Below are 14,626 nucleotides of genomic sequence, written 5' to 3'. Positions count from 1 at the left end.
GGAATGGTCAGTCAACAAAAATTCAAACGCAACAAACCAAAGGATGATCAACCAAACACAAATTCACAACCCAGAAAATGAGATCACAGCCCAAAATGAACTCGAAACCAGATAAAAATGAGATATCGACCACAAATCAACTGAATGCACCCAAATAAATCGAAATTGAGCTTGAATTAACCAAATTGAACTAATAGACCCCAGTTGAATTTCAACACATTTGAGTCAAGCTATGAGACCAAGAGCAACTATTGAAATTTCGAGATTGAGCCAAAAGCTCAATGTAACAGTACTTTTGCTGATGATTTTTTTTACTGCATTTTTTCTTTTGACACTAAGAACTTAGGAGAAAATTTGAATATGAAGTTTTAGTTTCAGATTTGGACTGGGAGAGTTTTTTTTTTTGGGAATATTGGGGCTCCAAAAACCTCCCTATTAAGGCATTTAGGCATGCCTTTTATAGGCAGAGCTGAGGGCAGCCCTCAGGTTTTCAGTTTTCAATGCCAGACCCTTACCTATTTATTCAATTAGTCCCTTACTTTCTAACTTGTTACCCAAGTTAGCACCTTACAATTTCTGAAAACCTACACTTGACCCTATTCTAGAAGATTCTAGGGTCTTCTATTCTAACCTACAACTTTCATGTCTAATTTCAATTACCTAAACTGCCCCTGAACTTATACTGAAATCGCAGCTATAACCAAACAAGTCCATATGCTTGATTTACCAGTTATTGAGGAACAAATCCAAATTAACTCTTAACCATCAAAGTAAAAAAAAAATAACATAGCTATACCCAAACAATTATTTAACTACATTAATCTAAACTAAGCTTAAACTACACAATCAAGATTAACAGATTTAAACTATCAAAACACAAAAACACACATCATGCAAATAGAACATAAACTAAATGAATCTCTAAATGCATTCAAACAAATTTACAAAATCAATTAACAAGTTTAAACTAATCGACGAACTAATCTAAAGGCTAAACCAAAATCAGATGGGTATGGAACGAGTAAAAACAGAATTAAAGAAGATTCTGTTGATTTTCAGATTATCATTTATTATTAACAAAATAAAACTAGAATATTACTAAAAAGAAAAGAAAAAGGGAAAACAATAGCGGGGAACTTACTTGCCATTTCAGATTTACAAATCGGCCAATTCCAAAAGGATTTGAATGCCGTCGACCTTGAATTCATCATGAGGCAACCGTATGGACTGTATGGTATCGATTTGGTAGGGATTGGAGCAATTAGGTTTTGGTCAGAATTCGATTGAAGATTCGAAACAAACGGGGAACATTCGAAGTGAAATGGGCATGGATTCGTGATGTAGGGAGGGAGGTGAACGCCTGGTGTGAATTTGATGTTATTTGGACGAGGTGGTGTCATGGTCGGAAAACATAAAATGGATATTCGAAGCATTCTGAGTGGATTCGAGGGAAACCATTTGCATATTCGGAAAGAGGGTGAAAAGGGGAGTTTGGGGTGTTATTTTGGTGGCCATTGGCGTAATTGGCGTCGTCGCTGCCGGCGAGCTCCAACGAAAGGATATGGGGGTGGCTAGTTTTTTAGGTTTAGGTTAGAGATGGACGGGGGGGGTCTGAGAGGGGTGGGTTATTTTCGGACATTTATATAATAACGAGGGGGAAGTCCTGGCCGTTAGATCTGATAACCTCGACGGTCCGGATCAACTGGAACGAAACGACGTCGTTTCAAGGGAAAGAGGGGCGGACCGGGTAGAGGGACGTGTTTGGGTCGGTTTCTGGGGTGTGTTTGGTCTGATTTTTTCTTTGGGCTGCGTGAATTTAATTGAAATGGCCCAATTGTGAGCAGCCCTCTTTATTTATTCCCCCATTTTTTGTTCTTTTTATTTCTTTTATTCTTTTTTCATTTTGTATTTTTGTTTTATTTTTCCCTAATTTTATGAGGATGCACAATTAAAAATAAAAATCCTAATAGATGTCAAAGCTAAATTAATTAAATTCTAAAATTATTTAAAACCTATTTCATGGCAAATTCACAATTAAAACGATTAAAATGCAAAGTGGACTATTTTTGTGATTTTTATATTTTGTTCCAAAACAAATTAACCCCTACTTAATCCTAAAATATGAACTTATATCCTAAATGCATATTTTTGTATTTTCATATGAATTAACATGCACAAATAAAATGCAAACAACTATCAGAAAGTGACACCAAAATTCACAAAAATTGTAAAAATAAAGAAATTGTTTTGTTTGAATTTTTGGGAATAATTAGCTTAGGGACCAAATCACGTGCTCACACTTACTGAGTTGGAGTACTCACATTACTCCCTGTACATGGTGTGCAGATTCAGGTATTTTTGAACCCAGTAGCGTGTATTGATTAGTCAGTGGTAGATTCATCGGAATTAGCAAGGTAGTTGCCCGACGTTCGCAGCACTACTATTCTCCCTCTTATTTTCATTAGACTGTAATTAGTATATTTTCAGACTTTTCATTGTATTCGGACATTAGTAGATGCTCATGACTTGTGACACCCCGATGTCGGGCTAGTGTATTTATTCCGCACTGTTCATTTAGACTTTTATTATGAGACATCTGATTAATTAAAGGCTTAAAAATTATTGTTATTGATCAAATGGTTAATTCGGGAGTTGTGTCAGTTGGCCTAGCTTCACGATAGGCGCTGTCACGACTGGGTCAGTTTTAGGGTCGTGACAAGTTGGTATCATAGCCTAGGTTACATAGGTCTCACTAGTCATGATCATGTTTAGTAGAGTCTCGCCGATCGGTACGGAGACATCTGTACTTATCCTCGGGAGGCTGCAGAACCTTTAGGAAATCCCACATTCTTGAATTCTTATCATGCGTCATTGATTTAGCTTTAAATATAACTCTTGAAATTCCTTCCACACGTTTTTATGCATGCATGAGCGCTCGGTATCAGTTGTGCATTGAATGCATTGATGTAGGGCCAGTCTAGAGGACTTGAGGTCGGGTTTTTCCTGTAGCTTGAGCATTGAGGTACTGATTGTTTGAGCACGTGTTTTTGAACTTATATGTTTGGTAGTGTCCCTATTAGTGGAAGTGATGGCTGGTTGACTATGTGATGAGCATGATATGACTGCGAGATGTATTCATATGATTTGAATGAGACGAGAAGGGTCTGCTTGAGGATAGAAGAACTATTAGGTGCTTGATTTCCATCTTGATTTGAGGTATAGCCCCAAGTTATAGGTGTGTGAAGAATCTTTTCATGTTTTCTAGTTGGGGAGAAAAGTAGATTTCACGTTGTGTTATGAGTTCAGACTCAGGAAGATTAAGTGACTGGGTAATGTTTATGACGGTGTGAAGGGTATAAGAGATGTTAGTTTAAGGCGAAGAAGGTGGGTTATCTCCTGCAGGTTGTTCTGAAGTTGTGTGATCCTTATGTGATTTGTTGGAAGATCTCTGTTACCAGTGAAATCTATGTGTTGCAATTTGAATTTGGGTCGCCTAAGAGAGTGGGCTTGACTGTTGCAAGGGTGAATGCGATATCTGTACAAGATTTGAAGTACTAAATGGTCTATACTGCACGAGCTTATGGAGGATTTAGTTTAATCTCCCTACGGTATTATAGCAGTAATAGAGTATATGCATTATGAGTTATTGGGTGTTTTGATCTATGGCTTTGAGCCAAGTGGGGGAATCTGCTATTGATTAGTTAATTGCATGGTTATGTTCTATGTCCGTTCCGATTTAATGCATATTGGTGAATCAGTTATGGTTTACGGAGGTTGAGAGCGAGGATGGCTCGAGTAAGGAAATTTTGATAAAGGTTAAGTTATGACTTATGGGTGTATGAGAATCATGGAATGACTTGATTTATTATCAGCAAAGGATTTACGGTGCATAGAACAAGATTTGTTTGGTTGCATTACGGTGGGGTTACATTCTGCGGTGTCGGAGTGCTAATGGAGCATGGGTCATCTGGTCCGTCTGATCGGTCTAATTGCAGTTTGAGTAGAGTGAGAGACTTTCGAGAATGGATCTAAGGGGTTCAAGATTTTATATGTAATAATTGGAGAGTTTCAAGTTGTATGTTTGGCTAGAAACTGAAGTTTGCATTAGAGGGTGTCAATAGTCGTGGTTTTTCTATATCATTATGGGAATCCATATATCAGTATCAGGAAGGCGAAGGTAATGGCTTTGGATTCGCAGGAAGTCTCCTCAGGGTAGGTATTTTGAATGTGGTGCTTTTGGGAATATTTAAGAGAGTATTCGACGGCTTATAAGCCTTAGACGATGTAGTTTTATGCTTAGGTCTCATGTGGTGAGTCTGGGTTAAGGAATTGCAGTATTATGGCAAGGAGAGATATTAATTCAAAGGTAATTTAGAAGGAACTTGGATAAATAGGACATCTTGGTAGTAGGTCAGATCAGCATGGTAAGGGATATGATTAGTTTTTTGGATGCTTACGAGGTAATGAGTTTCTGTAGGTGTTTTGCGAAAATTCTCTTGAGTTTTAGGGGCCTGCGTAACATGGTTGAGTTAGAAGGATTTAGTCCTGACGGTTGGGTTTTGTGCAAATGGAATTCAGAGAGTTCTCGATGGTTTCTACTATGGTTAGAGATGTATATCTTCTACGGGCGTGATGAGCAGGTGATGTATAGTGATTTTCTTCTAGGTGGGATCAAATGGAAAGTTCATGGCTTGTTGAGTACATAGCTACTTGTGGCTCGGAATGAGTACATAGCTACTTGTGGCTCGGAAGGGGTTATGAAGTTCTCATATTTATCATAGGATGACATGGTATATGCGGTATGTTGTGTAGGGTTGAAATTTGCATGTGCAAGGTCACATTTCCATTCTCAAAGGAAGGGTCATAAATTCTTAGGTAGCATGAACAATTTCAGATGACTAGGTAAATGATATCACTAATTTATGCAGCTTGATGAGGGCATACGTTTCAAAAAGGGCAATGTGATTGAGTTAACAATACATCATTGGTATTGTGACTCTGTCTTGTTGGATCGACTTCTGATATTCGAGTTTGCTTGGTGGCACAGAAGAATTTTTAGAGTATCTCTCGTGGAATGATTGGGTATTAGAGGGGTGGTATGTATTTGGACAGACAGAATTGGGATCGGATATGGTGATTCGTGTGCTATATGGATTTGGAGAGTAGGAGTTCTCATAAATAGATTATGTTGTGCTATACTTTGTATTTGAACACACAAAGTTGTCTCGATGCGTGTATCGGCTTTGTATGGTGACTATCGGGGTTTGGAGACCCGAGTGGATCCTTTGTGGCTTGGTATGTTATATTTTGATGTGATATTGGGTATAGACTGGTTGTCTTAGTGTTGTGTTATTCCGGACTGTTGCGCTAGGGCCGCAACGTTGGCTATACTGGAGATGCCACGGATTGGGTGGCGAGGTTCGACAGATTATGTTTTTAGTAGGGTGGTTTTATTTTTGAAGACCCAATGGATGGCTGGGAAGGGTTGTTCTTATTTAGCCTTCGTGATGGATGTTAGTGCAGAGACTCCTACCATTGATTCAGTTCTGGTGATGAGGGATTTTTTTCTGATGTGTTTCCTGCTGCTAGGTATGTCACCGGACAGGGTTGTTGATTTTTGTATTGGTTTGGTGTCGGGCATCATGGTGTATGGCACCAGCAGAGTTAAAGGAGTAGCTTGAGGGACTCCTTGATAAGGGGTTCATTGGTAGACCTATATGGATGTGTGTTCTGCATCGAGACGACTTTGTTGACTTTGAGTTGCTATTGTTGAGGGATGTGTTGATTTGGTTGTTATTGAGCTATTAGTGTTGTGAGGTAATCTATGAGTTACTTTTCCGTGTTGCGAGGCGTTAGGATTTGTTGGTTATAGGCACATATGGTGTGGTTCTATTGGGGTCTCTTAGTGGAATTCGAGCGGGAAGAGTATTGGGTATTTCTTGGTGGATAACGTATCAGTTATGTCCTTTCGAGTTTGCGTAGTGTTGTGCTATTTGCTTCACCGTGGTTTATGATGATTTATGTTTGGTACTCGACATCGAATTGCATGTGGTTTCCGATTTTGAGCATATTGACTTGAGGCGTTTCATGTGGCCCAATGTTTGGATAGGGTCGCGCATTGTAGCAAAGTTGTGTGGAGGTATGACCCTTCGGGTTGATTCGTGTGTTTTGTTCTACGATGTGTGATGGGTTCTCTGCATTGTGTTATGGTGGTACTGGTGAGCTTGTGGTACAACACTCTCATTTGAAACATTTTCATGATTTGAGTATGTTCGGATTGTTGCTTGTTGGTGCGCAGATTGCACGAGTTATGGTTTTAGATTGTATTGATGTGTCATGCCACCTGAGTAGTTGTGCGGGATTAGATGAGATCATTGGAATCCATATTGAATATAAAATGATTCGGTTTCAGCATGTTGGAAGGATAATATCGATGTTCAGTTTAGAAATTTGCTAGGGTCCTTGCCAAAGGAGGAGTGGCTTCATGAATGGTTGATATGAGGAATGGTTGTGACTTACTGCGTGTTTCATTTATCAATGGCAGTATACAAAAGTGTTGGAATGAGTCTTTTTTTGATAAGAGACTTATTATCGGCATTCGGTTGTTTTCGGCAACTGCTAGGGTTAGAAGTTATCGCTACGAGTGTTCGAGTTATGTGGTATATCATGTAATTGCATCTGAGGTTGCATGTATGGTTTGTTAAAGCTTGTTCAGGCTTATTCAGAGTGTAAATGTGAGATTCTGGTCTTATGGATGATTTCAGAAGCGGAAATGTGGTTCTAAGGTTTATGGGTTAGGTTGGATTGTGAAATTTCAGTTACATTGTGTTATTGGACCTATATGAGATAGGCTGACATAGGATCACCCATGTGTATGTGCATGGTAAGGTTGCACATCGATTTGATGGTTTCCGGAACAACTCTGGGCACGTTCGAGGATGAATGTATGTTTAAGTGGGGGAGGATGTAACGACCCGATCGGTCATTTTGAGCTTTTGCATTTTTCCCGCCATTTCTCGGGCATGAATATCCCCGTGTGATGTATCGTGACTTATGTAAATCGTCGGTTTTGATTTTTAGGATAATCAGAATGAATTTGGAAGAACAATCCTTAGTTTGAATCTTAAAATTTGAAAGAATTAACCAAGTTTTGACTTGTTGGTATATAATCTAGGATTGGAATTTTTATGATTTGGTTAGCTCCTTTAGGTGATTTGGGACTTATGAGCGTTATCGGAATTTGTTTTGGAGGTCCGGAGTAGATTTAGGCTTGAATTGGCGATATTAGCATTTTTATATTTTCCGGTTGATAGGTGAGATTTTGATATAGGGTTCGGAATGGAATTTCGGAAGTTGCAGTAGGTCCGTTGTGTCATTTGGGATGTGTGTGCAAAATTTTAGGTTATTCGGACGTGGTTTGATAGACTTTTTGATCGAAAGCGGAATTTGAAAGTTTTTGAAATTCTTAGGCTTGTATCCGATGTGATTTGGTTTATTCGATGTTGTTTGAGGTGTTTTGAAGATTGGGATAAGTTTGGATGGTGGTATATGACTTGTTGGTGCTTTTGGTTGAGGTCCCGAGAGCCTCGGGGTGAGTTCGGATGGTTGACGAGAGATTTTAAGTTGAGTTTGGCAGCTGATGTTTTTTATTGCTATCACAACCGCACCTATGGCTAGGGGACCGCAGATGCAGTCTTGCAGAAGCGTATATAGAGCTGCAGATGCGGCCACGGGCGAAGAGAGAAGAAGACGCAGATGCGGGAGGTGAGCCGTGTCACGCCCCGAAAATCGAGGGGCGCGACCGGCGCTCGACCGTGTAACCCCCAGCCAAGCGGACCTGGGTGCCTTTCCTATTCCACGTGACACCCTGCGTTTCCATTACCTATTAAACAAGTGAAATAGCCATTTATAAATTTAAACACATTCTTACGAGATTTACATAACATACATAGTTACTTAGCGTGGTTTACAAGTTATACTGCCCAAAATACATAAGTACATAACCCACATTTCCTATCTACAGAGTCTCTAGAGATACAAAGGAGTGTTACAATACTTGCCGGTAACAAGGCTCCGACTATACCTTACGCAAAAACCAAAATAAAATTTTCAAGAGGATAAGAGGCATGAGCCACGCAAGGCCCCGAGAGGAAAGGGGCTCACCAATTCAGCTGGCAGGAAATGGAGGAGTTCTACTGTCGGTGGGCTGGAGTACCTGCTATAGAACCATCTACAATCATAACACGAATGTAGCGCCCCCGACAAAAAGGGACGTCAGTACATTTGAATTGTACTGGTATGTATGAACAAACTTTACCCCAAGTAAAATCAAGGAACACACAGATAACAAACAGTAATAGAATCAACAATCAAATGCACTTGAAAGGAACAACCAAAGCCAAACAAGTTCCACAATCTCTCTTTTTCCCCTTTCAACATTATTTCATCACATCAATGATTTCACAACTTTCACATATTTTCATTTCAATAATGATTTCGATCACTTTTCCACCTTATTACCTCGACCACCCTTATTACCTCAGCTACCCTTATCACCACAACCCACACCTTATAACTTCGTGTTGCGGTACACAACCCGATCCCACCGGACAATCATATTTCACACAACAATAACAACAATTCACAAAGAATTTTCATAAACATCAATACCATTTCCATCATATGCAACAGCCCGTATACAACATAAGTCACAACGATAATTGCTCGCGATAGGTCACGTATGATATTACCACAGTTGTTTCAATTGCATCAATTACGATTTATTTCCATCATTTGTTACACAGCTCTTACCACATAAACACATTCACACACACACTTGGTTTGTTTCCATTTACTTACACCATTATATCGGGAGACTTAACCAACAACATTCAAGGCATATTAATCACAAGAATTTGCAAATAGTCCACACAAGTAACACATACCAATTACTCGTACACCAAACAAGGTGACTTTACAAAGGTTAATGTTAGGAATACATACCTGGAATCGAATTCCCTTTTTAACTTCTACTTTCAATTCACCAACAACCTAGTACTGTCAATCTAGTTCACAAGTTAACATATATAACTTAGAATTGATGTTCACAAACTCAGCACGAACTTACTTAGGTTATCAACCCCTCATTGCAAATCTTTAGTTCTACCCAATTTTTCTTACTAGATTCTAGGTTTTAAAGGACATGCATGTGTATCTCAACTTCCATTTTTAAGAATTAACGCATGAGAATCCCCCTTTTTGTTTAAATCTGAAAACAATGAAAAATGGTTGGGGATTTTACCTACAAGAACGGAGATGAAGACAGTTACTTGAAATTCCCCGGCCCGAGTGACTTTGAAGAATCAAATTGATGAAGGTAGGACTTTCTCTCTCAAGAATTCTCTCTTCCCTCTCTCTAGTTTTGTTCAGAAAATAGGTTAAAATGAGGGGTTGGGGTGTTTTATTGAAGAAGAGGTCGGGTTTAAAATTTAGAAAAATAGGAGCCCGAGTTAGGTATGCAATCGCACTTTGCGATCGTATAGTGGAAATGCGGTCCGCAAAATGGACTGCAAAAGTGCTCCCAAAATCTGAACACACTGCCTGGGTATGTGGCAGAAATGCGGTCCGCATACCCATTATGCGGTTGCATAGTGCACCGCAGAACTGGCCCTCACAAAATCCCAAGGGAAATATGCGACGACTATGCGGTCCGCATATCCGTTATGCGATCGCATATTGGACTGCATATTTAACCTCTAATTCGACCAACATACTAACTCACTTTGCGGCGATTATGCGGTCCGCATATTTATTATGCGACCGCATTCTATATCGCAGAATTGCATTTTCTGGAAAACAATATTTCTTGACTTTTTATAACATAGATCAGTACCAAAAGGGTCCGAACCGCGGCTCGCTTAATTTTACACATTCCTAACATATATTCCGGACATGTCACCACAAGCTACCCGACTTTGAGTACAAGTTTTCACGGGGCCTTACATCCTCCCCCACTTAAAATCATTCTTCCTCGATTGAAATCGGTTGGTTTTGAAAACATGATATGCAAACTCCCATATTTTGAAAGATTTTTTTTTTGCCAGAGTTTCCTTTGTAATCAGACTTATCTACATGTCAGAGAGCCCCCAAAACATCATTTCGAAGCACCATTACGCTATCCCTATTATTCCTACAACTGGTATACAATTCATTACCTCAACACCTATACATAATTTGGTCACTTCAATGAGTTCCATATAGTTCAACCACTCCAATACACTATACGTATTCCAATTAATCATTACCAATCTACACTGCCTTTAATCATTCACTTATCACATGGGTTCTTACAAAACTTTCATTTACCAAAAAGGGGCTTGCGCATGACTCAAATAATCACAACACATACAATTCTTGCACAACTTGAGGAGTTACAATAGTAAAGCATTTAGGAAAAAATATGGGGTGTCTTTGCACCAGATTGAACACAACATCAGTTTACTTAGAGACAAGAGTTCGCACGATCACTACTAGACTTGTTCAAACAGATGGGGATATTTTTCTTTCATTTCACTTTCCGCTTCCCACGTGGCTTCCTCGACTTGTTGACTTTGCCATAGCACTTTAACTGAAGCAACTTCCTTGTTTCTCATTTTGCGGACTTTCCTATCAAGAATAACGACCAGAATTTCTTCCTATGATAACTTTTCATTGACCTCGATAGCCTCGATTGGCACGATGGTGGATGGGTCTCCAACCACTTTCTCTAACATACACACATGGAACATCGGGTGCACTAATGACATTTCAGGGGGCAATTCCAGTCTATAGGCCACCTGTCCTATCCTTTGAGTGACCCGATACGGCCTGACATATCTAGGACTCAACTTCCCTTTCTTCCCAAATATCATGACTCCCTTAATAGGAGATACCCTCAAGAACACCCAATCATCTACTTGGAATTCCAATTTTCTTCAACGAATGTCCGCATAAGATTTCTGGGTACTCTGAGCAGCTTTCAGCCTTTCCTGAATGATTTTAACTATTTCCATAGCCTGGTGCACCAGATCTGGCCCTAACAATTCTGCTTCACCCACTTCGAACCATCCAATCGGAGATCTACATCTCCTCCCATACAATGCCTCAAATGGGGCCATCTGAATGCTAACATGAAAGCTGTTATTGTATGAAAATTATATAAGTGGCAAGTGATCATCCCAATTACCTTTGAAATCCAAGACACAAGCCCGAACATATCTTCAAGCATCTGAATAGTCCGCTCCGCTTGACCATCAGTATGCGGATGGAAAGCCGTGCTGAGATTCACCTGAGTACCCAAACCTTGCTGAAATTTCTTCCAAAAATTAGTTGTGAACTGGGCCTCTCGATCTGAGATAATAGAAAGTGGAGTGCCATGAAGCCTTACTATTTCTTTGATATACAATTGAGCATATTTTTCCGTAGTATCCGTGGACTTGACTGGCAGGAAGTGAGCTGATTTGGTGAGTCTATCCACTATTACCCAAATTGAGTCGAACTTGCGCTGAGTGCGAGGTAACCCTACCACGAAATCCATGTTAATCATCTCCCATTTCCACATTGGTATTTCCATAAGTTGAGTTAACCCACCGGGCCGCTGGTGCTCAGCTTTTACTTGCTGACAATTCGGACATTCAGATACAAAGTCCTCCACACCCCTCTTCATACCGTTCCACCAATAAATTTCCTTGAGATCACGGTACATTTTCGTAGAACCTGGGTGCACAGAATACCTGGAATTATGAGCCTCCGCCATTACCCTCCCCCGATGATTATCCACATCTGGAACACATAACCTACCTTGACATCGTAATACACCATCTTCACCACCGAGTGAAAATGTCGAAGTCTTGTTATTCAAAACTGTCTCCATCATCTGTGCTAATACTGGATCAATGAGCTGTTTTTCCTTGACTTCTACTACCAGTGACGATTCTTCTCCATTATGCACCATAACCTTCCCCTCATCTGAGGTCGAAATACGAACCCCCAGACTGGCCAATTGATAAACCTCCCGAGCCAAAGGCCTCTGATCAGCTCCCAAATGAGCCAAACTACCCATGGACTTCTGACTGAGAGCGTCGGCCACCATATTCGCCTTCCCTGGATGGTATAAAATATCCATATCATAATCCTTGATCAATTCTAACCACCGCCGCTACCTTAAATTCAACTCCTTCTGCTTGAACAAATATTGGAGACTCTTGTGGTCCGAGAACACATCCAAATGGACCCCATAAAGTTAATGCCGCCATATTTTCAAGGCAAATACAACTGCTGCAAGATCCAAATCATGCGTCGGATAATTATTCTCGTGATTCTTGAGTTTCCTTGAAGCATACGCTATAACCTTCCCATGTTGGATCAACACACAACCCAAACCGACCCTAGAGGCATCGCAATAAACCACAAATCCTTCCGTGCCTTCCGGTAAGGTCAATATCGGCGCCGAGGTCAATCTCGACTTCAATTCCTAAAAACTTTTCTCACAAGCGTCGGACCATTGGAACTTAACTGCTTCTGTGTCAACTTAGTCAAAGGGGAGGCGAGGGTAGAGAATCCGTCCACAAACTTTCGATAATACCTCGCTAAACCCAAGAAGCTATTGATCTCCATCAGGGTCGTGGGTCTAGGCCAATCTTTTACTACTGCAATCTTCTGGGGATCCACCTGAATCCTTTCACTGGAAAAAACATGGCCCAGAAAGGTAACAGACTCTAACCAAAATACAAATTTTAAAATTTAGCATACAACTAGTGCTGATAAAGGCTCTGCAGAACTGCCCTGAGGTGATCGGCATAATCCTCCCGGCTCCACGAATAAACAAGGATGTCATCAATGAAAACAATCACAAAGGAGTCTAGAAATGGCTTGAAGACCCGATACATAAGATCCATGAAAGCTTTCGGGGCGTTGGTTAGCCCAAAAGACATGACCAAGAATTCAAAGTGACCATAGCGAGTTCTGAAAGCGGTCTTAGGAATATCCTGTTCTCTGATCTTCAATTGGTGATACCCGGACCGTAGATCAATTTTGGAAAAGAACCTCGCACCTTGCAATTGGTTGAACAAATCATCTATCTGAGGCAAAGGATATTTATTCTTGATGGTGACCTTGTTAAGCTGCCGATAATCAATAAACATCCGGAGTGACCCATCCTTCTTTCTGACAAAAAGAACCGAGGCACCCCACGGTGACACACTTGGCCATATGAACCCCTTTTCTAATAAATCCTTCAGCTGTTCCTGTAACTCCCTTAACTCCGCTGGCGCCATTCTGTATGGTGGAATAGATATTGGCCGCGTATCTGGCAATACATCAATCCCGAAATCAATCTCCCTATCTGGCGGGATCCCTGGAAGCTCGTCCGGAAACACTTCAAGAAACTCATTCACGTCTAGCATGGACTCGGGGACAGACACTTCTGAAGTGGTGTCCGCCACCTGGACCAAATGGTAGATACACCCCTTCTTAATCATCTTCAAAGCCTTAAGGTAGGAAATAAACCTACCTTTCGGCACCACACCATTTCCCTTCCACTCAATAACCGGCTCATTAGGGAACTCAAGCCTCATGACTCTCGTTCGGCAGTCAAATTTAGCAAAGCACGAATAAAGCCAGTCCATTCCCATAATCACATCAAAATCCACCATTTTAAGCTCAATAAGGTCGGCCGTGGTAGCACGACCACATACCATGACAACACAATTCCTATAAACTCGCGTGGCTGTAATAGAATCACCAACCGGAGTCGATACAGAGAATGACTCATGAAGCTGTTCGAGTTCTACCCCAAAACGTGAAGCAATGAATGGGGTGACATAAGACAAAGAGGACCCCGGATCAATAAGAGCATAACAATCAATGGCCTGAACAGACAAGATACCTATAGCAACATCTGGGAAGGCCTCTGCACTATGGCGACCACTCAAGGCATAAAACCGGTTAGGTACACCTCTACCACGAGCTCCACCCCTAACTATGTCGCGCCCTACTGGGGCTAAAGGACGCACGAATGATGTGGCAGCTGAAGAACCAGATGACTGAGAAAATCCCCTACCCATGCCCTAACTGGGCGCACGGTAGTCCTGCTGGATATGACCTCTCACCCCGCATATATAACACACCGGAATATCCAAATAACAAGTCTCGGAATGGAACCTCCCACACTTGGGGCATGAAGCCCTCCCCTGCTGTTGTGATCTCCCTCCTGGACGACCGGAATGATAGGTTCTCCTACTGTCTGAACCTGATCTTAAGTGACTACTCTGCTGATAACTGTGCACAGGAGGCGGTGCGCTTGCTGAGGACTAGGCGTATGACTGGGATGGCCCTGATGGCCCTCTCCCCGGAACTGGCCTCCCTGAGTGACCCGTTGATCGGGCCCTGCTGCTACTCTCCCTTTCTGCCCGTATTTTCTACTTCCTAGCCTCTGTGGCCTGAGCGAACCCCACAATCTTCCCATAATTCATATCTGAGTGTAATTCCGCTGTAGCAGCCTAATTCACCACCAAAGGACTAAGACCCTGAACGAATCGTCGAACTCAAGCATCCATGGTCGACACTAACTGAGGAGCATACTTGGACA

At 41.2% G+C, this 14,626-nt stretch overlaps 1 protein-coding gene across 1 annotated transcript; it reads right to left on the bottom strand.

Moving 5' to 3' along the window:
* Positions 1–10,973: 10,973 nt before the first annotated feature.
* Positions 10,974–14,102, bottom strand: LOC138873760 (uncharacterized). Its single transcript, XM_070152238.1, has 3 exons — positions 13,091–14,102; positions 11,225–12,141; positions 10,974–11,156 (listed from the first exon to the last, which is right to left on the bottom strand). Exons 1-3 carry the CDS (start codon positions 14,100–14,102, stop codon positions 10,974–10,976), a joined length of 2,112 nt encoding a protein of 703 aa, XP_070008339.1.
* Between the last annotated feature and the right edge of the window lie 524 nt (positions 14,103–14,626).

Source organism: Nicotiana sylvestris, chromosome 7 (genome assembly GCF_000393655.2).
Source record: "Nicotiana sylvestris chromosome 7, ASM39365v2, whole genome shotgun sequence".
In the NCBI taxonomy this organism is placed as follows: Eukaryota; Viridiplantae; Streptophyta; class Magnoliopsida; order Solanales; family Solanaceae; genus Nicotiana; species Nicotiana sylvestris.
This window is presented reverse-complemented; position numbering and strand designations above follow the sequence as displayed.